General features: G+C 38.9%; 1 protein-coding gene across 15 annotated transcripts in view; it reads right to left on the reverse strand.

The window, feature by feature from the left end:
• Positions 1 to 696: 696 nt before the first annotated feature.
• The window catches only part of CREM (cAMP responsive element modulator), an 88,099-nt gene continuing 63,897 nt past the window's right edge, over positions 697 to 24,898 (reverse strand). For 3 of the 15 annotated variants that reach the window (XM_079769132.1, XM_079769134.1, XM_079769124.1), the window contains 3 exons: positions 17,425 to 17,460; positions 12,954 to 13,110; positions 5,528 to 6,078 (listed from right to left, as the gene is read on the reverse strand). In XM_079769132.1, the coding sequence (XP_079625258.1) occupies positions 5,934 to 6,078; positions 12,954 to 13,110; positions 17,425 to 17,460 (338 nt within the window). In that variant the 3' untranslated portion in view covers positions 5,528 to 5,933. The other 12 variants (XM_079769135.1, XM_079769131.1, XM_079769125.1 and 9 more) reach the window with 11 other exon arrangements.

Consider the following 24,898-nt stretch of genomic DNA (forward strand, 5'->3'; position numbering starts at 1 on the left):
GAGGGCAGTTGGGGGCAACCAGGCCTGCAGGAGAGGATAGTTGTGTGTGTGTGGGGGGACCAGGCCTGCAGGGGAGCAGTTAGGCGTCGATCAGGTTGGCAGGGGAGTGGTTATGGGGTGATCAGGCTGGTAGGCAGAAGCGGTTAGGGGCAATCAGGCAGACAGGCAGGTGAGCAGTTGGGAGCCAGCAGTACTGGATTGTGAGAGGGATGTCCGACTGCCCATTTAGGCCTGATATCAGACCTAAATGGGCAGTCGGACCTCCCTTGAGGGATCCCATATTGGAGAGGGTGCAGGCTGGGCTGAGGTACACACACTCCCTCCCCATGCATGAATTTCGTGCACCGGGCCTCTAGTAATGATATAGTTTGGATGATAGTAATGTACAGTCTTAGTTTGGAATAACAAAAACATCACAGTCACACAACTGAATGTCCTTAATGTCATTAAACTCTAGTTTTAAGTGGATAAAATGAAACTCTATACCCATTAAACAACTCCTTTTTTATGGCATAGAATTACAGTTCTGCAAGGTTAGAAATTTCCTGAAATCTGATTCACATCAATGTAAATGTATTTCATACCACTGAACTTTAAAAAATGGTAAAGACAGCATATTTCATGTTTTTTAAAACCTTTTATTTTATTATTTAAACAAATATTTTTACTGATTTCAGAGAGGGAGAGGGGGGAGAGAGAGAGAGAGAGAGAGAGAGAGAGAGAGAGAGAGAGAGAGAGAGAGAGAAACATCAATCATGAGAGAGAATCATTGATTGGCCGCTTCCCACATGTCCCCACCAGGTATCAAGCCATGGTAAAATGGTAAATTGTATTTTATGTATATGTTTTACCACCATTTGTAAAAAGTTCTTTGTGAACTATAGAGACTGAAAGTAGATTAATAGTTTTCAAGGCCTGGGACAGTGAGGGAGTGAGAGGCAGTGACTGCTAGTGGATATTGGGTTTATTTAGGGGTGATGAAAATTTCTAAATTGGATTGTGGTGATGGTTAAGCAACTCTAAATATACTAAAAACCATTGAATTATAAACTTTAAATGGGTAAATTATCGTATGTAATTTAGATCTCAAAGTTTTTAAAGAAACCGACAAGTTATGCCTTCCCTATGAGCTCCCTTCTGTGCTGTCCATCCATGCACCCCACAACTGGGTGCCATGAGGGGACAGAAGAGGAGGGGAATCTATTTGGTTCAGGATTATTCAGATTTTGACTGGTTTTTGCACAAGGGAACCAAAGGAATTCCTATTGTAGATTTGGCATAGGTCTTTATCTCCAACTCTCATCTACTGCCCAGGGAGGTAAAAGGCACCCATTAAAAGAACAGGCCAAATCCAGTGTGAGTGGGTATTAGTTCAAATAACCCATGCTGGCCCAGCTTTCAAAGCTGTTTTTCAAAATATTTTGAAAACAAAGACCTGGAAAAAACTCTGCATCCTTGTGAAAATTGACCGGCTTAGAAATAACAGAGTTTGACCTGGCCAGTGTGGGTCAGTTGGTTGGAGCATTGGCCCATGCATGGAAGGATCATGGGTTCAATTCCGTCAGGCCACATACCCAGGTTGCGGGTTTGTTCCCCAGATGGATCGATGTTTCTCTCTCTCACCCCCTCTCCCTTCCTCTCTCTAAAATCAATTAAAATATATCCTCAGGTGAGGATTAAAGAAACAAAAAAGGAAATAACAAAGGTTGTATTTTATTTGAGCAAGTACAATATAGTATAACAAAGCAGTTAGTTTTCTCCTTTTGTTCATAATTTTCCATCCCTGCTGGAATTATTTGTGTGTAAAGAGAATAGTCCTGAAACAAATATCTTAAACCTCATTATAAGTTAGTTATCACAAAATGGCAAAATGGGTTTTTGAAGAACAAAGTGTTAAAAATGTACTTATGAGAAAATGAATTTATATAGAAAAAAGCTACACATAAAGCATAAAGATTAAGATATACCAAGCTTAAGGAATTCAGGATCAGGCCTGTGTCTTTAGGATGACCTTAGAAAAGAAGAGGCACATTTCGGAGAAGTTTGGTCTACTACGCTGAAACGATGTCATGGCTAGCTGGCTGGCAACAGTTCTGCTTGTCTCAAACATGTCCGAATTGCTTAGTTGCTTTTCACTGCAATCTAGAAAAACACAGTGCTGGTTCCACAAGTCCTCACTATATATTTTAAAGGTGTACTTTAGGCACACAGGAAGCAAGAACTGGACACAAGGAAACGGAAAAGGGATGGAACATGTCCTGTTTCGGGAAAGCGTGGTGCACAAACACATTTCAACACAGAAGTTCATTTCTTTCATTTCCCCATTTCTAATGTTTGAACATTACGAACTACATAGTTAAATATGACAAGATGGTGTAACCCTATGATCCAGGATCAGTAATTTCTATATTCAAAAGTCCTGGTTCTGAAACTTTTGGAATGACCTTCCCTGCGCCCCTCCCCCCTACCCCCCTGCCCCCAAATGCAGCTCTGGATTCTATGCACCTATGTGGTCAAGATGTAGATATCTATGCAGCTTCCAATTTACTGCTTGCTATGTTCAGCGCATTTGTAGGCAGTATCTATTGGAGGCTGAGTGGAGAGTTATAAAATCAAGCTATTTTAATAGCAAGAGCTTTGGTTTCAAGGACAAACTGAATGAGCAAGAATTCAGTTCCAATGCACCTTTGAGAGCTCGGCTGAAGCCCTAGTTATCTCAAGCTGTTACCACCTTCCTGAGCAATGAACGTCCTCACCATCTCTGGATGGCAACATTGTCAGCTGCATCAACAGCTTTCTTCCAGAACCCATTTTATTCAATATTGATGGCCATGCCTCACAGAAGCCCGGGACTGTCCCAACCCCAGGAGTTGAATCTTCACTGGAAATCCAGTGCTTTTAATTCCATTCTCCTTACCAGTGACTAGTTATGATGAAAATCTAGCTAGTAAGGACTCAGAGGGTCCTCTGTGCAAATTGTCCTTGCTTTTCAAATAGGACAAAAGGAAGGGATGCTGCCTGTCTCCTCCCTGAAACTGTGGCAGCGATATTAGACCAGGGGACCCAGCCTGAACAGAGAGCAGGGGGGTAAGACCTGGCCGTGATGCCATTAAGTCACTATATTGAGCAGCCTAGGATTTCCTACCTCTGGACTTATTTGGTGAGATAGTATTTTATTTACTTATTTATATTTTTTTGTTTAATCCTCACTGGAGGATATTTTTTTCCCGTTGATTTTTATAGTGGGAGGGAGGGTGGGAAGGGGAGAGAGAGAAACATCAATTTGAGAGACACATAGACTGGTTGCCTCCTACATGCAGGATCAAACCTGCAACCCAGATATGTGCCCTTGACCAGAAATCGAACCTGTGACCCTTCAGTCTGCAGTCCAATGCTCTAACCACGTAGCAACACTAGCCAGGGCTAAAATTTTATTTTTAAAGCATTATGGAGATGAGGGGACATTTATTTTTGGCCCCAAGCAATCAGATGCAATCCTCTTCCTCTGAAATAACTATTTTAGAGTGAAGCACACATTCTTTTTTATACCAAACTAATTCTTGTGTGGGTACTAACTTGATCTTCCCCCTCTCCTAAATTTAAGCACCTTGGAGTGTGCGCTCTGGATTTCGTTTGGAGGACCTTCCTCCCCAGCACTATCACATCAAGGTCTGGTTCAAAATCTGCCTCCTACAGAAACATTTTCCTTCACCTGAAACTTGGGGTTTTCCTTATTCTTCTTGTCTTCTTTCCTCATCTAACTTCTCTATAGGAGATAAAAATTGAGATAAATTTAGCCCTAACCAGTTTGGCTCAGTGGATAGAGCATCGGCCTGCGGACTCAAGAGTCCCAGGTTCGATTCTGGTCAAGGGTATGTACCTTGGTTGCAGGCACATCCCCAGTAGGGAGTGTGCAGGAGGCAGCTGATCAATGTTTCTTTCTCGTCGATGTTTCTAACTCTCTATCCCTCTTCCCTTCCTCTCTGTAAAAAAATCAATAAAATACATATATTTTTTAAAATTTTAGATAAATTTAGAGCTCAGACTCTAAAGGAAGGATAGGTATTTCTAAAGAAAGCTCCAAATGGTATGCTCTGCCTTCTGAGAGTTACAAATAAGTGACAGAATTATGATGCGGGAGTAGTAGTTAGATGCTATATAAATGACCTCCTGCTGCTGTACCTCCCCACACGCACTGACCAGTTCTATTACTGAAACGAGGGATGGGATGGCAGCATCCTCAACAAGGCAGAAGTTAGAGTAGAAAATACTAGTATAGCAGAGTCTAGCACAGAGTAGGCCTTCAACAAAGGTCTTATGAGTGAATGAGAGAAGACATAGACAAAGAACAGGGCATGGTTAGGGCTTTGGGCTTATTCCTTAAAGCTTTTTATTATAAACATAGAATGAAATGTGGATACCAGCAATAATACTGCTGTCTCAATGTAATGAACTTCATCTAAATGTGCTCACATAAACATATTTGATCTAATGTAGACTTCAAGCTGTTTTGAAATGGAAAATAAAATCTTGGGTTGTTTTTACTTTAAAACTCCTATAGTGGTTACCTAAAACTCAAAATAGAAGTCTATCAGCAGATTTCCAGACCCTGTGCAGAAAGGCCTACTCCACCACACAAGCTGAACTCGAGCAGTGGCTCTTCTGTGCAGCAGCTCTGGGGCTATCCTTCTGATGAGATGGCAGAAAAAGCATTTGCAGAAATCAGACCCAGTGTGGAAATCAGCTCGAGCACCCTTGAAGGTCTGCAAATACAGTTCTAAGTCTAACTTCTATCCCATTCCAGGTTATTAACAATTTGTTGTAACTTTCATTAGGTAACATTAAATCGACACTGGAGCTTTTGCAAGATCTTTTCTATTACACAATAGAGTAAAAACTGTAGGAAACGTTCAGATAGTTAAATGACCACCGAACACTACATGTGTAATCAACATGGTTCTATTAAGAACGTCCTCCAACTACGGCATTCAAGGACAGTAACACAATATTTCCCTTACAAAGCAACTAATTATAAAAATCTGCAAATGCCATAAATTCATTTATAGGCTCTTATTTTCATAAAGGCATGTCACAGTTTCTTTCCATTCTTTCCAAAGTATTTTTTTGTGGTTTATTTTTATTGTATTGCCAGATGCATTACCTTTGATCATCCTTTCCTAAAATGATTTTTAAAAGACCTGCAGAAAATTTTATTGCATAGGACACTATTGAGGACACAGAAATTGGGAACTGCAAATATGTGACATTGGAACAAGTCTTACAAATATTTCATTTTAAAAATTTGTTAAATACAATTTTTTGTAGTTTGTCTCTTTAAAAAAATTGAAGTTACAGCTAAGTTAACTACGTACAATGAAGCATTTTAGGAATGTTAGAAATTCGAGAATATGATGAATGATACAAAGGAAAAAAGCCATAATTCTTGTCGGCTACATATTGTATTGCCTTCAAAAGCAATTGTACATGTTGTATTCAGTTCATAGTTAAATATTTCTACTAATCTGTTTTAGGAGAGCAAATGTCTTTCAAGGTTTCAAGTTCCTCTATAAGCTTCTTGTTCTGAACTTCCAGCACTGCAACTCGACTCTCCAGACATTTTACATATTCTTTCTTTCGACGTCGACATTCTTTAGCAGCTTCCCTGGAAAAAAAAAATAGAAGCAAAAGGGCAAACAAAACAATTTTTGCATGCATGCTATTGACAAACAGACTGAAGTAAGCTTGTTATATGTGACATGGTTGCACTCCAAATCTTGGAACAACATTTCTAATTAAACTTCAAACCCTAAGCCAAACCGGATTCCTAAGGGTCACAAATGTCCCTTCCATATGTCCACATGGCAATTAGCAGAATTGCTCCATCTCCTGCCTTGATTAGAGTTCACAGTAAACAAAGTCCAAGTCAAAGACCGTTACTCTGCTTTATGGCAATAAAGATCTTTAAGGGCCTTGAGTTCCTCAATGAGAGTCTTGTTTTGGTTTTCAAGCACAGCCACACGATTTTCAAGACATTTGACATATTCTTTCTTCTTCCTGCGACACTCCCGGGCAGCTTCCCTGGAACCAACACAAGGCAAATGACTCAGGAACAACCTCCCAGCACAATCCAGAGGGGCTCAGTGAACTTTGACCCCCCAAACTCAACAGCCAGTCAGTCCTAGGTAAGGTCTGTACAACGCCACATGACAAATGTACCCAAGCACATGCCATTTTTTAAGGTGACTCTAAGACAACAGGAACAACTTGAGAGCACAGTCCATTTGACCAGCATTCATCGTAAATGGTGTTTTCTTAGGGTATACATTCCATGAGAACAGTGACCAGAATGGTTTTCAGTAACCTGAAACAATAGAACCACATCCCACAGTGGAATTTCTACAAAAACATTTACAGATCCTTTCAATTATCTTAGTCATTTTTATCCACCAAAAGCCACACATTCCATCACAATGAGTTAACTTCTTTGATCAAAAATGATTACAAAAATCAATCCTCAGAAAACTTAAATGTCAATATGGGAGATTTTAATTCTTCAAGACTAAATCTCAGTGAAACAAGTAAATCAATCACGACTGCAAGAAGCAGTTTATTGACTGAGAAACAACATGAATAAAAATAACAATAAATGAGTTATAAATCATGCACATTTTCATAAACCAAAATGAAACGAACTCTGCTTCCGAAAATTAAAAAAGGAAAGAAGGCATGGTACATAATAAATACTCAATAATTCAGACAATTTAAACCCAGGAATGTGAGACACCACAATTAAAACCATGAAAAAGCAGCTACTGAATAACTCAAAAGCGCACTGCAAGACTCTTCTCCCAGCACATGCATTTACTAACCGATATACTGAATTTTAAAGTACTGTAGGCATGCCCAAAAGAAAGAATAGACCAGCAGCCAAAGCAACAAACACAATAAATAGATGAGTTACAGTAATTTTCATGCATGACCCTACCCCCAAAAAACAAAACGATGAAAACAGCTAACATTTTCTCTCTCCTTTTCTTCAGGGTGGGGAGGGGTGGCAACTACATTATTGAATTCCTTTATAGGATGTATCCTGATAACAATTTTATTTTGGAGTTTTCAATTCAGAATAAATGCCATTGGGGTAACCTTCACATAAAAAAAAAATCATACATTGCGAGACAATTCAACATTTTATCAGAAGTTGTGTTGAATGTCTAAATACCAATTACTATAATGTCAATTACCATCGCTGCATTTCTGAACTAGGATTGATGCACACAACAGATTTGGCCAATTCTGCTTTATTTTTAGGATAGTTGACCCTAATAATTATCTATTTGTGTTTTCTCTGTGGGAAGCTAAAGTCAGCAGAAAAGAAGAGATCTTGAAATCCCAATGCACTGCAGGACAAAAATCACCCCGATTTCCTAGCCAAGAACAATGCACTCACCCTGCGAACCCACAAAGTTCTTAGACTTCTCAACCGGTTAATAAGACAGTAATAATATACAAGTGAACTGAATCTGATAAATACAGATTGACTTAATCTAAATGATGCACAGGAAAAAGTTAAAAATAAATTCAAGCACACATAAATTTGCCAGTTTGTGAACACAATTCAGGAGCTAAAATACATTTAATGAAACCAAGGTTTTCCTGAATAAAAAATTATATTAAATTCCAAATATGGAAGGAAGATAGTCATTTTTAAAAGAATTCACCATTAAATGAAAATTTAAATATCTAACAGGTGCTTGCTTTGGCAGCACATATACTAAAATTGGAATGATACAGAGAAGATTAGCATGGCCTCTGAGCAAGGATGACATGCGAATTCGTGAAGTGTTCCATATTTAAAATAAATAAATAATAAATAAGTAAATATCTAACAGCAGTGTTGTGGGCTGATCAATTTTTAAATTTGTGTTTACCAAGGTGTACTATTTACTGTGAATACCCATACTTGGTATTTCACCTGCGTGCATGTGTGTGCTACCAGAGTCAAATGTTTCAAGCACAAAGCTTAAATAACACTAGTAGATGGCACATTCCCAAGAATTTCTCAGCTATGGAAAACACCTGTTTCTTCTATTAATAGTTAGCTCAGTTTTCAGGCTTTGCATTTGTCTGGATATATCTTCAGCATGGAGAAAAAATACACGGTAAACAAGCAAAACTGACAAGGCTGTAAAAATATAAAAACTGTCACCAGATTGGTAGAAATATAATTAAATATCCATTATAAATGGTAGCCAAAGAATAAAAAGAGAAAAATGTGTAAAAGCTCTTTCATGTTAATGAGTAAAATCGACATTCTTTCCATGAAGTTAAATCTGAAACTCCCACTGCGATCTCTCTGGGGTGACTCGGATGTGGTGCAGTGGACAAGCTCTGGAATGGAGCCTGATTGCATGCCCAGGTTCCGTCCACTTTGCACTGCGTAACCACCTTATGTAACTCTCCGAACCTTAGTTCCCCAACTGCAAGGTGAGATAATAACCAGCCCTATTCACCTGTGAAAGTTAGGTGACAGCTACAGAAACAGCAGTCATAAAGCACTTAAAACTTATATATGGTATTTACTCAACAGATACTGAACAACCCAACAGCCATTTATTATCTGCTTTTCCTTTGTCTTGCTCTGAAATGGAGATTCGGAAAGCTAAAATAGACCCTTCTCAGAATCCCTCGCAGCTAGATATTCTATTAGCTATTTCTGCTCAATGAGATGTGGGTGAAAGTTGTTGGAAGGGTCTTCCAGGAAAAGTGTTTAGAAGCGTCAGACTCAAGCAGCCCCGTTTCCAGCTCCAGTTCTTCTCCCTTATTCCTAACTGAAGTAATGCCTGGAGGTGCGGCAGTCATGTTGTGATCACAGGAACGAATGTCACACTCACGAGACAGAACAGGGAGGAGGAGCTGGATCCTCGATGGCACTGAGGAGCCTTTCTTCTGGCTGCACGCACCTCTGGACTGGCAATCAAGGTAACACCTACCAGGGTACGCCTCCATTCCCTTTGGTTATTTAGAGCCCAAACACAAATGCTATCCAAAAGTTATTAACTAATTATTTTTTTTTAACTCAAAATTTTATTTTTACTTTTTCCCCTCAGGGAGAGCTGATATGCATGTGTATGTAGCTGTGGGGCACCTTTTATAGGAACCTACTGCCTAATATTTTATCTATTTCATTTTGGTAGTTCTGACAAAATTTTTTAATCTAAAATTAAGGTAGTCCTAGCAGGTTTGGCTCAGGGGATAGAGCATCGGCCTGTGGACTACAGGGTCTCGGGTTCAATTCCAGTCAAGGGCACATGCCCAGGTTGCGGGCTCGATCCCCAGTGAGGGGCGTGCAGAAGGCAGTGAATCAATGATTCTCACTCATCATTGATGTTTCTCTCTCTCTCTCCCTCTCCCTTCCTCTCTGAAATCAAGAAAAAATGTATTTAAAAGTAAAGATATAAAATGACAAAAGGGAGATAAGAAGGCTACTTTTTTAGTTCTTCCTTTTTATTTTCTTTGGGAAAATAAGACATGGATGAACAATTTTGCATTATCATCACACTTTACATTCTAACTGAACCTCACAATGTACATTCTATGACCAGAGGGGCAATTATATTCATAGCTCCTGAGATCTCTGAAAATACAGTTTTAAAGTATCCATGTTCCTCCATCTAATCAAAGTTAGGGATCTTCAATAACAAGATCTCCACAAAACAACAATGATACTATGTGAGCCGCACCCATTCAAGGCCCTTCAGAATTTCTGAGCAAAATAATGATGATGCAAAATGTGAATCCAGCATGACTTATAAACCTGGAACAAGCAATGATAAATATGCGTGTATCTAGCGGGATTAGTGTGGCTCAGTGGTTGAGCATTGACCTATGAAACAGGAAGTCATGATTAGATTCCTAGTCAGGGCACATGCCCAGGTGGCGGGCTCAGTCCCCAGTAGGGGGTGTGCAGGAGGCAGCCAATCAATGATTTTTTCTTATCATTGATGTTTCTATCTCTCTCTCCCTTCCTCTCTGAAATCAATAAAAAAATATTTTTTTAAAAAGATGTGTGTATCTAATGAGCCTATTTCTGGTAATCTGCTGAGTTTCACAGGGTAGAAAACTCCATCTCATGATTTGTGATAACTAATAAACTTAGGAACTGTAGCAAACATAAGAAGTCCTATAATATATCAAATTGTGCCATTTAAAAGGCTATGTTAGTAACCTGAATATAGCTGCTGCTGCTTCACATTCCGTTACAGAGGACAGTGATGAACTCAGCAGTTGTTTCTGTTTTTGAGAGGCTCAGAAACCACAATTTCTACATTAACTAGGTTGCTAACATCTAGTAAATTAACTACTCCCATGTGGTCCTGATCATAGGAAAACACATTAAGTCCATCTGAAATGTTTTGTTTTCTTACAATGAGGACATTATTTAAAACCTAGAAATAAGGTAACAAGAGTATTGGGAAAACAGACTATTCTTATTCTGTTCATTTTGAAAATCAAATTAATTTGCACCATTCTCCATAATAAAAATTAAACCAAGAAATGAGCACTAATCGGTTTGGTTCAGTGGATAGAGCATCGGCCTGAGGACTCAAGGGTCCCAGGTTCGATTCCGGTCAAGGGCATGTACCTTGGTTGCAGGCACATCCCCCATAAGGGGGTGCGCAGGAGGCAGCTGATCGATGTTTCTCTCTCATCGATGTTTCTAACTCTCTATTCCTCTCCCTTCCTCTCTGTAAAAAATCAATAAAATATATATATTTTAAAAAAGAAATGATATGCAAACTAGATTTTAAAAAATAATTTTGGGAAACAGCTTTTGTATGATATACTGCTTTAAAAAAAAAATAAGCTACAGCCCTGGCCAGTGTGCTTAGTGGTTAGAGCATCAGTCCACGCACTGAAGGGTCTCAGGTTCTATTCAGGTCAGGGGCACGTGCCTGGGTTGCAGGTTTGAACCCAGGCCTGGCCCTGGCACATGCAGAAGGCAACCAATTGATGTGTCTCTCTCACATCAGTGTTTCTTTCTCTTTCTCTCTCTCTCCCCTCCTACCCTCTTTCCTTTCCACTCTCTCTAAAAATCTAAAAGTCAATGAAAGAAATATCCTTGGGTTAGGATTAACAACAACAAAATAATAAAGTTACAGTGATAGGGTGCAAAAACAAGTGAGAAAATGAGAGAGAGCAGGCTGAAAATGTATATACTACTAGAGGCCCAATGCACGAAATTCGGGCAAGAGTAGGCCTTTGCAATTCCAGCTGCCTCAGCCCTCACAGCCCCTGCTTCATCTGGAAGGTTGTCCGGATGGTCATTCCACTGTTCAGCAGTTCAGTCGATTTGCATATTCCACTTTTATTATTATAGACTAGAGAGCCGGTGCATGAAATTCGTGCATGGGGGGGGGGGGGCATACGTGTCCCTCAGCCCAGCCTGCACCCTCTCCAATCTGGGATCCTTCTCACAATCCAGGACTGCTAGCTCCCAACCGCTCACCTGCCTGCCTGCCTGATTGCCTCTAACCGCTTCTGCCTGCCAGCCTGATCACCCCCTAACCACTCCCCTGCCAGCCTGATTGACACCTAACTGCTCCCCTGCCAGCCCGATTGCCACTAACTGCCCTCCCCTACAGGCCTGGTCACCCCTAACTGCCCTCCCCTGCCAGCCTGGTCGCCCCTAACTGCCCTCCCCTGCAGCCCAGGTCGCCCCCAACTGCCCTCCCCTGCTGGCCCAGTCACCCCTAACTCTCCTCCCCTGCAAGCCCGATTGGCCCTAACTGCCCTCCCCTGCCGGCCTGATTGCCCCTAATTGCCCTCCCCTGCCAGCCCAGCCACCCCTAACGGATCTTCCTTGCCAGCCTGGTCGCCCCAACTGCCCTCCCCTGCAGGCCTGGTCATCCCTAACTGCTCTCCCCTGCTGGCCTGGTTGCCCCCAACTGCCCTCACCTGCAGGCCTGGTCTCTCCCAACTGCCCTCCCCTGCCAGCCATCTTGTGCCAGCCATCTTGTGTCCACATGGGGGTGGCCATCTTGAGTGTTGGACTGATGGTCAATTTGCATATTACCTCTTTATTATATAGGATTATTATATAGGATAATATCAGTAGGTATCCATAAGTGGTGGGGCTATGAGTAATTTTAATTCTTTCTGTTGTTTTGTATTTTCATTTGACTACAATTTATCAGAATAAAGATGTCTTTCAGTACAATCAAGAAAAAACAAAGTTACAAAATAGATAAAATGAAACGTGTAAAAAATTTAAGAGCCCTAGCCAGTTTGGCCCAGTGGATAGAGCGCTGGCCCACATACTGAAGGGTTCTGGGTATGAATCCAGTCAAGGGCATGTACTTCAGTTGCAGGCTCAATCCCTGGCCCTGGTCAGGGCATGTACTGGAGGCAAACAATTGATGGGGGTCTCTCACATCATGGGTCTCTCTCATTGATGTTTATCTCCCTCTGTCTTTCCCCCTCCCTTCCACTCTCTCTAAAAATCAATGGAAAAATATTCTTGGGTGAGGATTAACAAAAAATAAATTAAAACAAAAAACAAAATCTTAAGAAAATTCTTAACGCATACAAATTTATTTTACTAATAAAGAAGTTAGAAAATTACACTTCTCACTTAACTTCACAAAATAAATACTAAGTACAAAATAAAATTTTATTTGTAATAAAGCCTTTCCATCATCATTAAAAAAACTAATGTATCTTTCAGACATTACTTTTCTAACACAAGGATGAATCTCCTGCTGATTGAATAGGTTCATGGTTAGGAACTCTGACTAGCAGACAATCTATCATGCAGAGCACAAATCCACATAAAATGCCACTTGATACTGAACTTGGGAGAAATAGCTTAGGAAAAGTAATTTTTTAGTAAGTCCAAAGTAACCAATTATATTTCCTATAAGTGGTTGCTGATTTCTAGGGAACCATCTTACCTGTTTTTCATTAGCCTCAGCTCTCGTTTGCGTGTGGCTTCTTCTGCAAGTTGCTGGGGGCTGTGCAAACCTCCTGGTGAGGCAGCCATCACTACTCCCTGTGGCAAAGCAGTAGTAGGCGCTCGGATCTGGTAAGTTGGCATGTCACCAGTGGCAGCTGCAATGAAATATTACATGATTATATAAACTATTTAGAACTTGATATTTTCATATAAAATTACCTGGAAGTAATATACTTCTTATTACACGTTCTAAGACGTGATCTTGCTAATGTTTAAGAGGACTATTCTGAGCATTACAGAAATTGTAGGTATCAAAGATCTTCAGCACTTGGAACAATGATATTCCGCACGCTCTATACATTTAAGGTAGAAAAATGCCCTAATGCATTTTAGATAAGTTTTTATCAAAGGCTAAAAGTAGAGAGGTTTTTCAACTGAGAGTTCGCCAAGTCTAAAATCAGTGGTGTGCTGATAAATGTTTAACAAGCAGCTTTGTGGTGGGGGGGGGGGGGGGGGGCGGGGAAAGCCCTGATATGTCTGTAGCATGTCAATTCCCATGATGTAAATGCTTGCACCATGGCCAATTTCAAGCTACCAGTGTGACTTCAATGAATATAGAGTCGGGAAGATATACACAGTAAGTAGCACACCATACAGATAAAATAGATGTAAATAACTGCAAAAGCATAGATAAAAAATTATAAATGATAAATTTTGAGTATTTATTAATGTTTTTAAGTAACTTGTTAAATGTATATTTACATTTTTAATAGCTATTTTAACAAGCAGCTCACAAAAATCCTGAAAATTTAACAATCAGTTCTAGCAAATCAGTGGGAGCTGGCTCTAGCACATCACTGTGAAAATTTTAATTAAGCAGAACATTTCTATCCAGTTAATTTTCCTATAACCTATACCCTCACCTAATCTCTTTAAGTGGAAGTCCTAACACCAGAATATGACTGAAGTACTGGAAGGAAAATACTAACTCACTGTATTTTCATTTAAAAGCAAATAAAAAAACAAAACAGCAAAGCTCCATTTAAAACTGGTTTCTCTGGGGAATGATAATTTTTGTCTGTCTTAGGTTTATTGAGATAATAATGTCAAAAGCATGTTTTCTAATGATAGTATAATCATAGTTAAATGACACTTAGTATTTATTAGTATTCAGATTGCATACTAACGTCCTCAAGTGTCTTAATTTATAATCAAAATGTGTGTATCTACTGCAGTAAAAAACTTCCTTAAGACAGAAAGAGGGGTTGAAGTGATGAAACATTCCTACCATCACTGTTTCAACTTTGAGAACATGCAATCCAGAGTTCATGTGACATTCTGACGAGATATGACAAAATATATGCCCCCCCTCAAAAATCAATGCAAGAAAATGGTTTTTAAAGTTATTAAATCCTACAAAACTTGGTCTGAACCTAATACTAATCAAAATATGAAACACATTGCTTCTATATCTCATTAAAATGTGTTATATCCATTGACTAAGAACTGAAATTTTACTCAAAAGGGAGACAAATGCTTTTTTCAGGTAAACAGAATAATATTACTGAACCTAGCCAATTAGATTAAAAGGTTAATCAAAATTGATCTATGTTTCTTTTTGGGGTAAATGCCAAGTTTTTACACCCCCACCAACGGGCTTAAGAATTAAAGGAAAGAATAAAACAATAAAAATATGGCTTTGGGTGAAGATCAGAGGTCTTCATAAGGCAAATAAAAATATCATTTATAATGTTGTACTGCTTCTTCCTTCTATATATAATTTAAGAAATAATAACAAGTAGAAATTATGATAAATATAATAATGATCACCAACTTGGGGAAAATCCTAAATTTGTTTTTGTGACAATTTAAAATAGTATATACACAGATGTCTCATTATATGTCAGAAATTTTATAACTTTGAAATATTTGGAGAGAATTTTCAAGTCAATTATAAACTATTTACTTACTAATGATTTAAAATATATATTTAAATCAGATTGTAGAGAAGATTGAAGCATAGAATAACAGTTCTCTTCTCTGTTCTCTTTACCAACATCTGGAAAGAAGGTTATGGGATAATAAAAGCTGAAACAATGGAACAGCTGGAGCCTACAAAGGCTTTCTAAAATTGGAACAATAGCAGTGACGAGGGAGATGTTTACATGTCATCATGTTGACATTTTAAGCAGCAGGGATGTAGACCTTGGTCTAGGGTTGTTCTTGCCAAATTGCTCACAAATAAGTGCAATAAAATTAATACAAAGGTACAGAAGGGTTCATTATTCTCTCTAGTTTTGTATACATCTGCTTTTTTCTGTACTTAAAAGTTAAAGCAGGAAGTTTATACAATATACAAAAGTTAGTTTCAGAGTATCTATTTTTTTTAAATGAAAAGGGAAGGAAGGATGGGTTAAAAAAAAATAAAGTTCATTCGTTGATCTTAGAACCAGAAATGGTTCTAAATTTTTGCCTATTTCCAAAAGCTGAAGCCACCTTCCAAAGACCAAATCTGGCACCATGAAGGATAAGGGTGACTCAAAAGAAGCATTCTTAAAACATTTTGAGCAACAGCTTAGGAAAAATACCCTACAATGCTAAGCTGGAAAGCGTTACCGGAAAGGGGACCTGGCCCTGAGCGGGCCTGCTTAGGGCCAGCAGGTGGTGTGCGGGTTCTTGACTTTACGCAGGAAGATGTCCCGGTGACCGAGAGGACGTTTGTGAAAGCTGGGGACAGTGAAACAAGGAAGAGCCTGGGATAGAAGCGACAGGAAAGAGCTAGGCAGGGCTGCTGTAGCTCACTGGGAAGTCAGAAAAAAAGGGGCCTTAGGGACAAGTTCAGGGGGTCAGCCCAGCTGAGCTGCCACTGCCCATTGCTCCCCTAGTTGCAAGTTTTGTGGGGACCGTTGGAGTTTAGGTGATGCATGCCCATGGGAGAAGAGAAGGAAGGGAAAGGCATGTGTATATGTGCTGGGTTCTTTGTAGGGTTTTCTCTCTTTCTTGCAGAAGGGAATCTTAGTGGAGACCTCAGAGGAGGGTTTCAGCAGAATATTCTTCAGTTTTCTAAGTGTGCTCATTCATTACCGTAATGTTTACGGATTGGTCAGTGCCAGGGCGGGGGTCAGTAGCCATTGCAGCTGGTCCTGGTGTCCCGCACCTGGTTTTGCTGCTTTTCTGAGTCTAGAGCTGGGATAAAACCGAGGCCTTGGTATTATCTCTAGGGGGGTGACCTGCTGTATCTGCTGTAAATTGCTCTGCCAGTTTGTTCAGCTATCTGCCTCAGTTTCCCCCTTCCACTGGCCAAGGAATTTTCCTAGCTTCTTACTATCCTGCCTCAAAAGGATGATATATTTAAATGTATTCTCAAATGTTAGCTAACAAACTGGTTTTATCACAATTTTTCAGACATTTCTTCTTCAATGAAAATCTGATTGTACCTTTTTGGTTCAAGCAGAAATATGAATTAGTATAAATTAGCAGGATTAGTATAAGTTTCTGGTCATGGTACACATCTAATAGTGAATAAATATCAATGGATAAATTCCATATATTCAAATACAATCTATTAGTAAATACAGTAAAAAGATATGGGCAAAGAGAAGCTCTTGTTTTAAGAAAATCCAAATGTCAAAAAGTTTTGTTATTGAAACAAGTTATAGAAAAGTTTTTATATAAAAGTTAGCTTCTATTTCCAATATTACAAACTTAGTGATAATTTAAAACAGATGAGATACCTAGCATAACAGTTCAAAGAACTACATTCTTTGATGAAAAGCCAATTCCTGTTCCATCTAACTACTAAAAGGGCCCAAATTATTTTTTATTCTAAAATTTCATTGTACAAATTATTTCTGAAAATAAATGGGTCATCAATGAGGAGTGTAAACTCATGATTGAAGAAAGATAATAATAAAAAAGATACACTAATTTTATTCTAAGGCAGCAAAAAACTTGAGACAAGATACCTTTTTTACCTTGGCATTCCTAGAATCCAGCACAGCACTTGGCATATAATGGGTGATTGGTGAGTTTACTTGTGCACTATGAAGTAAATTTTGAACTTTCCAGGGTTTTGCACAAGGCCACTGTCATTTGGAATGTTTCAAATAAGCAGCTTTATTATTTTAAGACTATTATTATAATTAAGTCTTTAACACTAATACATGGAAAGCCCTAAAAGACTTATTCAAACTGGCCTTTCTTGATAAAATGCATTATTTCCTAAGTCTTCCCCTGGATACTAATAATCTAACCTGGCATTTTAGAAGCAGAGGAGTTCTACTTGTAGTGTTTCCAGCCATCTAACTCCTGACATGAAAACAATGTTTTAGGTTTGGTATCAAATATTTCATGGGAAAGAAAATTCCTGGAACTCTCAATTCATACCTCTCTGTGCAAGCTTTAAACACAGTACAGAAGGAAAAGTAAGGGGTTTGGAATCTGGGTTCTAGTGCAGCTCTGCCACTTACCAGCCATGTGACTTGGGGCAAGTTCAGTTTCCTCATCTGTAAAATGGGGATACATTATCTCATTTAATACTCACAATAAACCCTGTAATGTATGTCAAAGTGTCTAGCACAGTGCCTGGCACATGGTAGGCATTCAGCAAATGTTAGTTCCCTTCCTCTTCCCTTCCTTAAGCTCTGAAAGACAATGTTCCAAATTATGCTTATACTGCATATTAATTAAAAGGCAAATAACATCCATAAATATATTTTCCCCTCGAGTTTCCCTCCTAACAAATCTAGGTAATAGAATGATTGACATGTGTGGCTCTTATTCCTTATTTTGTTTAAAAATATGCCTATTAAAAACGTTTATAATTTTTATTATATCCCTTTAGAGAATAAATGATTAACAGATAATATCACAAAATACCCTTTAAATGTATGTAATAATTTAAAATAGAGGATGAGGAATCACACACACAAAAAAATAAAATGATATAATCTCATCAGACTGGTAAACCCCACAAGTCAAAGAAGTGTTTGTTTCTTCCTAACAAAGAAAGAAATAAGAAACCTAGCCAAATGACCATCTTGATAATTTCCAAAGTAAAACAGTTTATCAACACCCTAATGGTGATTTTATTTGCTTATTATTTCTCGATTGAGATCTCTATAGTACTGAGCACATTAACTGAACAAAACAATTTTTATATATGGAGCTCCTATTTTCATAAGTCATTTCGCTATGTGTCACTAATCCCAAGTACACCGAAGGGGTAAACAGAAGTAATGGTCATACTCAGAAGCAGGGAGCTCCTCACTTCTCTGTCTTTGTTCTCTCCCTCCCTACTGCCACACCAGGTCTCCTAATGCCCAGATCAAGCTTGTCATTACCTGGCGTCTAACATTGCCAAAAAGTTTCCCTCCTCCATTGCTCCACTTTTTACAGGAAAATTAAATCCTACATAAGTATGACTATTTAAGCAGTGAAGGTTTCAAATTTGTTACAAACACAAACCACATAAAATTAAGTCGTTAATTTTTACTTTAAGTTACACATGAGTTGTGCATTAAGTGAAAATCTTAAGAGTGAAAAAAAAGTTTGTAAAAAATTATAAATATCGACATTTAAAGTTCTATATAATAAACATATTGTCCTAGGAGAGTAATAATACTCTAGAAAAAAAATCCATTTTAAGTAGTCAAAATGATGTTAACTTCCTTTTTTATGTTTTATAAACAGTGTTAGTTTATCAATGTCAGGTGAATTTTGAGGAGCAATATAAAATGGTGTGAATAGAACCAGATACAGGCAGTCCTCGGTTTACGTGGGACTCGACGAACATCGTTTCATGGTTATGTTGCCATCTCCCATTTATTTATAAAAAAAAAAAAAAAGTTCCGTCATTTTGACATATGTACATACTGTATGTGCTTTATGTTTTTTATTACTTATTTACCACAAGTAAAGGTCAGGAATTGTTATCTTTCTTTTAAATTTTTTTTACTGTTTCACTTCATTACTGCTGTGCATGTGCTCCTTGTGAGTGACGTAGGTGCTTATGTAGGTGGGTTCTGACTTACAGCGAAAATCACGTTATGTCGCGCTGTAGGAACGGATCTCCGATGTAACCCGAAAACCTACTGTAGTCTGAAGAGCCAAACTGGTTTACCACTTATTAGCTGTGTAAGCTTGGAAGAGTCATTTATCCACTCTGATCTGTGTTATTATATGCAAAATGAACATAATATCTGTACATCAGGGAGACTGCATGGAAACTGATTTTCCTTATAGGTTATTTAAATACTAAAGGCCCGGTGCATGAGATTTGTGCACTGTGGGATGAGGGGTCCCTCAGCCCAGCCTGTGCCCTCTCGCAGTCGGGGACCCTTGGGGGATGTCCACCTGCCAGCTTAGGCCTGATCCCCTGGAGGATTGGGCATAAGCCGGCAGTCAGATATCCCTCTCGCAGTCCAGGGCTCTCGCAGTCTGGGACCCCTCGCTCCTTACCGCCCACCTGCAGTGGAGGCGGGAGAGGCTCCCAACCCTGCTGCTGTGCTCGCCAGCCATGAGCCTGGCTCACTGCCCCTTAGTGCTGCCTCGGAGGCGGGAGAGGCTCCCGCCACCACCACTGGGTTCGCCAGCCATGGGCCCGGCTTATGGCTGAGTGGTGCTGCCCCTGTGGGAGCACACTGACCACCAGGGGGCAGCTCCTGCGTTGAGCATCGGCCCCCTGGTGGTCAGTGGATGTCATAGTGACCAGTTGTTACGCCGTTCGGTCAATTTGCATGTTACGCTTTTCTTATATAGGATGGTTTCCTCAGTGAGGCCTACTCTGATCCTTCAACCTATATTACCTGTGGGTCTCTCATGATCTGATAGTTTCTTTGATAGCTCTTACCACATTTATATTTATTTTTATTTGTAACATTAAATGATTTTTTATTTTAAAGTTTACATAAATGCAAAGTATTATTTTATTAGACAGTATGTTTATATAGGCTAATAAAACTGGGAAAAGTGAAACAATTGTCCCAAATGATCTTTCATTAAACATTTTTCAAAAATAGTGGGAAAATAGCATAATGGCAATTTCATACAGATTTGGAGCACTATTGAAACTTATGATGACTCTTATATTTTCACTTCCAACATAATTATAACTTGCCTTGCTACCAACTTCAAGAAGCTATTATACCTGATACGAATCATTCTTTTACACGAAAATATCCAAACAAAAACCTTTTCCTCTCACAAAGGTGAAATGTATATCTCTGTATCCCTATTCTCATGCATCAAATATTAACTAAGATACTATTTTTCAAATTTGAATTAGTTGGAATATTTGCTTTTAATAATTAGATGTCCAGGCTGAATACTACTTCTGAGTTTTTTAGACTCAGAGACTAAAAGATAAAGAGTTAGGCTCTTAACATCAGCTTATAAATAAAGCCAAAACTATTTCTAATAAAAATGTAAATTATATCCAACAGAATGATATAATTCTATAAACTATAAATATTCCCTTTTCACATTCAATTCAATGATCCTATAAGTAAGTGCTCATAAAAAACTTTCCCAGGCCAGTCATTATTGTTAGCAGCCTGATTTTGGTCTAGATCGGGTTTTTAAACTGTAAGATGTAGACCATTGGTGAGTTATAAAATCAATTTCATGGGTCAAGAATAGCATTTTTAAAAAGAAGTAGAAAAGCATGAATACATTACATATACTAAGGATAAGCATTATTTTTGAAGTGGATTTTATATAAAAGTAGGGTACACACACACACACACACACACACACACACGTCTACCACATCATGATATAAATGTGGGTCACGATAAAAAAGTTTGCAAGCCAATAATCTATCAATCCACCTCAAAATACAAAAAAACAAAACAAGAGGCAATGTCCTTTCCATTTTCAAACAGCATTTCAAATAGAATTGACTCTGTCAGAACTGACCAGATTTCCAAAAGCAATGATTTTCAAAGGCACAATGAGGTCTAGTAAAAAAAGTTTGACATTATAAAGTTTCAACATTTAGAAAATTTTGAATTGAAAAGGGTAAATCATGAATAAGCATTATGGGTGATGTTCATTTATTTACAAGCAATAGTTTAAAAATTGTACAAATTTTTACCTTAAATGTTCATCTTTAAGTATATTCTGAGTATATTCAAATCATTTTATTTTTTGTTATGATTCTCTATCATGCTTAGAGAAGTCAAATGGTAAATTGAAAGGCTTAGTTAAGAAAGATATAAACCAACTAATCACTTTTAGAAAATAAATATATGCACAAAATGCATTTGGTTCTAAAATCATATGACATGCAGTATTTGAGTTTAAGTCCACCTATATCTTATGATAAATTTGCCATTTGAGAACTTCTGCAATCTATAACATCTCTAAAACTTTACAAAACTTCTTTGAGAAAAACAATAGCTCAAGATAATTTTAAAAACAATTTAATACCGGTATTACTTGCTCAAGACAACGGAATGTTTCTATCTAGGAAGAGGAGCTGAGACCCACTTGAGAGCAAGCTGTTTACAATTATCCATTCTTCATGAATTCAAATGCAATTCAGTACTGGTAAGAAATAAAGCACCACTCAATAAACAAAGTTGCAACAACATAAGGGACATTAGCGACTAAATCAGAAGCATTACCTATAACTAAGAAAACCAAACCACAGAAAGAATTAAAGATAACAGGTTTAAAGAATGTGGTCTGAGGGCGATTTCAGACATGCGCTTCCCTGGCTGTGCACTAGAGGGCGCCGTGAGTCGCAAATCCCGCAGAGAGCTGGGGTGAGGGTGCCTGGGCCCGGAGCCCACCTCTTCCAGCACCTGTGGGCCTCGGGAGTGGTGCAGGGCCCTGGGCGGTGCCGGCTTTCTAAAGTAAATACTTACCTGCAGAGAAACACTAAAGTGAGGCTTACAAATGAAGCTACTCAGTCCAAGAGCGATCTCAGAGACAGGCAAGCCAGGAGCTAGTTAACAACCTCAAGCTGGCAACAGCGCTCTGCTCAGCTCGATGGAGCCGAAAGGAACTGACTCAATCACAACCTGACTCGGGGCTGACGTAAATGCGCAGTCCGCTTGGAGTTTAACTTTTCCACTTTCCTGAGGAACCACGATTCCAGGAAATGCAATGACGTCAGCCCTTTGAACTCCATTAGAGAGGAACAGACCATTTTAGACACTCGAGCAACGAAACAAGTAGGTACACAAACGCTGGTCTGCTTTGGAGCTACGTTTGTACACAGCCACGGAATCGGAAGCTTGATTTTTTTTTACAAATTGAACCGTAAGTATGTTTAACTTGTAGCTGCACTGGATATGCAACAGGTTGCAGATGAAGTAACAGCTTATTTTAGTGAAGCAGAAAGAGAGAACTGCCTTGGATCCAATAATATAATACTGAGCACAGAACCAATTACACTAAGATGCCTGTGTACTGAATAGATATAAAACTCCTCAGCTACTAGAAAAGCAATACTTTTGAAATACTCAGAGGTCCGTAAATAATTTTTCAAAACTTCCAAAATAATTTTGCAGAATTTAAATCTTTATCTGAAGTTCTTACCGGTTTCATCTCCAGTTACAGCCATGATGGGTTTCTGCATACAGAACTGCCCTGTTCCTCCTTTCCCAGGTCAACACAAAGTGTTCCAACTAGCAAGCCTGTGCAGTTATAAGTGGCAGTACTGACATCACAATGACATCACTAGCCTATCACTGCCATCAATCTGCTTTGTCACAGATGGGCTCACTGAAACCAAAGCCCTTATAAAAAGTCTGTAATAAACCATCAACTGCTATTGTTTCTAATTTTCCATAAAAATCTGTTGAGAAGGGCTCTGGCAAAAAAAAAACACCTCATTAGCATTAAAGGTTACCTGCTTGTTTCTTATGGGGCTACTTTATTATTGTTCTGTCCAAGGTTTCTAGGTAAACAAAGGGGGCGTTAGCCCTTTGGAGGACAAAAAACTCGGAGATTTAAAAAGTAAACAAGTGACAATCAGCACAGAGAGATGCTGTGAAATACACAGAAATGTATTTTGCAGACACTTCTAGATTCGCCAAGTAAGAAATACCTAAAAACAACAAAAGAATAAATAAAAAAAGAAATACCTAACCACCATTGTTTACTTGTAACACATTTCTACTTGCAACACCAGAAAATCCAACTGTTCCGAAGGGAATTTGCCAATTTCACTTGAAAGGAGTAGATACTGAAATTTTAAAAATTCAAATATAGTGTTATATAACACTTCCATAAATATTAAATTGAACCATATAAACTTGCTCATATTTGACCTTTTTGGCCCACAAAAACAGAAATTAGATGTGGCTCAATCTAACACATAATTTTACTAAATTAAAATCCCTTGAAAAGAATTTTGTGACATTTAAAAATTCATAAATAAATCATAATTACTATTTGTAAATTTTAAAAATATATCCAATTTTATTCACTTAATGAAGGTTTGGTACATGGAGAGCTGGATCACTATAAATTTAATAAGTCCAAGGTTAGACACAATATTGGTACCTGTTCAATAGTATAGCACCCCAGCCTAGGGAAAAAAATGATTTGCATCTCTACAGCACAAAAGTTACATGTCACTGAGAACTTTTACCTTCATTAGCGGGCTGTACAAAGTCCAGTCCCTTGTATGCTTAGAATTCAAACTGACCTTAAGTCAATGAAAGGTCATTCCACTACATTTTTTTTAATCCTCACCTGAGGGTATTTTTTCCATTGATTTTTTTAGGAAGAGTGAGGAGGGAGTGGGGAGAGAAAAGCATTGATGTGAGAGAGACACGTTGATTGGCTACCTCCTGCAATCGCCCTGACCAGGGCCGCAATCACCCTGACCAGGGCCGGGGAGCCAGCCTGCAATCGAGGTACGTGCCCTTGACCAGGAATCCATGGGAGTTGAACCTGCAATCCTTCAGTCTGTGGGTTCACGCTCTAACCACTGACCAAACTGACCAGGGCCCACTACATTTTTGCCTTATTCAGTGAAGCACCTTCTAGTAAAGGCAGGGACTTGACACTCAGATGCTTAGGAAGAGAAACATCAGGAAGGACCCATTTCCAGTAATTCTCCAGAACACATGAACTGAAGACGTCCTGCTAATATGTAAGAAAGTCTGGGGAGCACCTTAGACATCACCCCCATCAGAGGCTCTGTAAAGGACTCTGTCATCACAACCACGCCTCAGGGTTTGGATCTAAGAATACTAGTTGGTTTTATTTCAAATTTCAGAAAGTTCAGATTATTCTCAACATTTCTTTGCATTGGCACTAAGGTGCTCAATAAATATTAGTGTAAAAAAGGGTCAAGGAAGGAAAGGAAAGAGGGAGGTTGGATGCTTGGTTGACTACTATTAGTAAAGTTTTAATAAATTCCCTATACCTGATAAACTCTGTTAACCATCACACAGAACTAATAACATTTTCACTAGAGAAAGAGTATTTCATTTCCATTTAGTAAATGGCTACTGAATATTCACCGTATGCCAGGGACTGTGCTGGGGACTAAGAATCCCTGTCCAAACAGAAGTTACCATCTGGGCAGGACCCCGAGGGTCACAATTCAGTGATATTTGCCCTGAGAAGTTGCAGTGGGAACTGCAAGAGGTGACCTGAGTCAGATGTGGTCAGGGAAGGCCTCCTGGGGAAGTGCTATCCCAGGTGAAACATGAACAACGTCTCGGGGGAAATGGCTATGTGTGAAGGCCCTAGAGCGGAGAAAGGGCACAGCTATGACAGGAAATGAAAGAAATTCAGCATAAGAGCTGAGAGGGAGGAAGTAAGGCCTAGATCAAGCAGAGATTTGGGCCATGTTAAGGATTTTGACTAACGAGTAATAGCATTTGTTGAAGGGTGTTGAGCCGGAGGCTAACATGATTAGATGTGAATTTTAGAAATACCACTCTGAACTGCAGAATCAAGAGTATAATGGAGAAAGGG

Source organism: Cnephaeus nilssonii (genome assembly GCF_951640355.1).
Source record: "Cnephaeus nilssonii genome assembly, chromosome: 4".
Taxonomy (NCBI): domain Eukaryota; kingdom Metazoa; phylum Chordata; class Mammalia; order Chiroptera; family Vespertilionidae; genus Cnephaeus; species Cnephaeus nilssonii.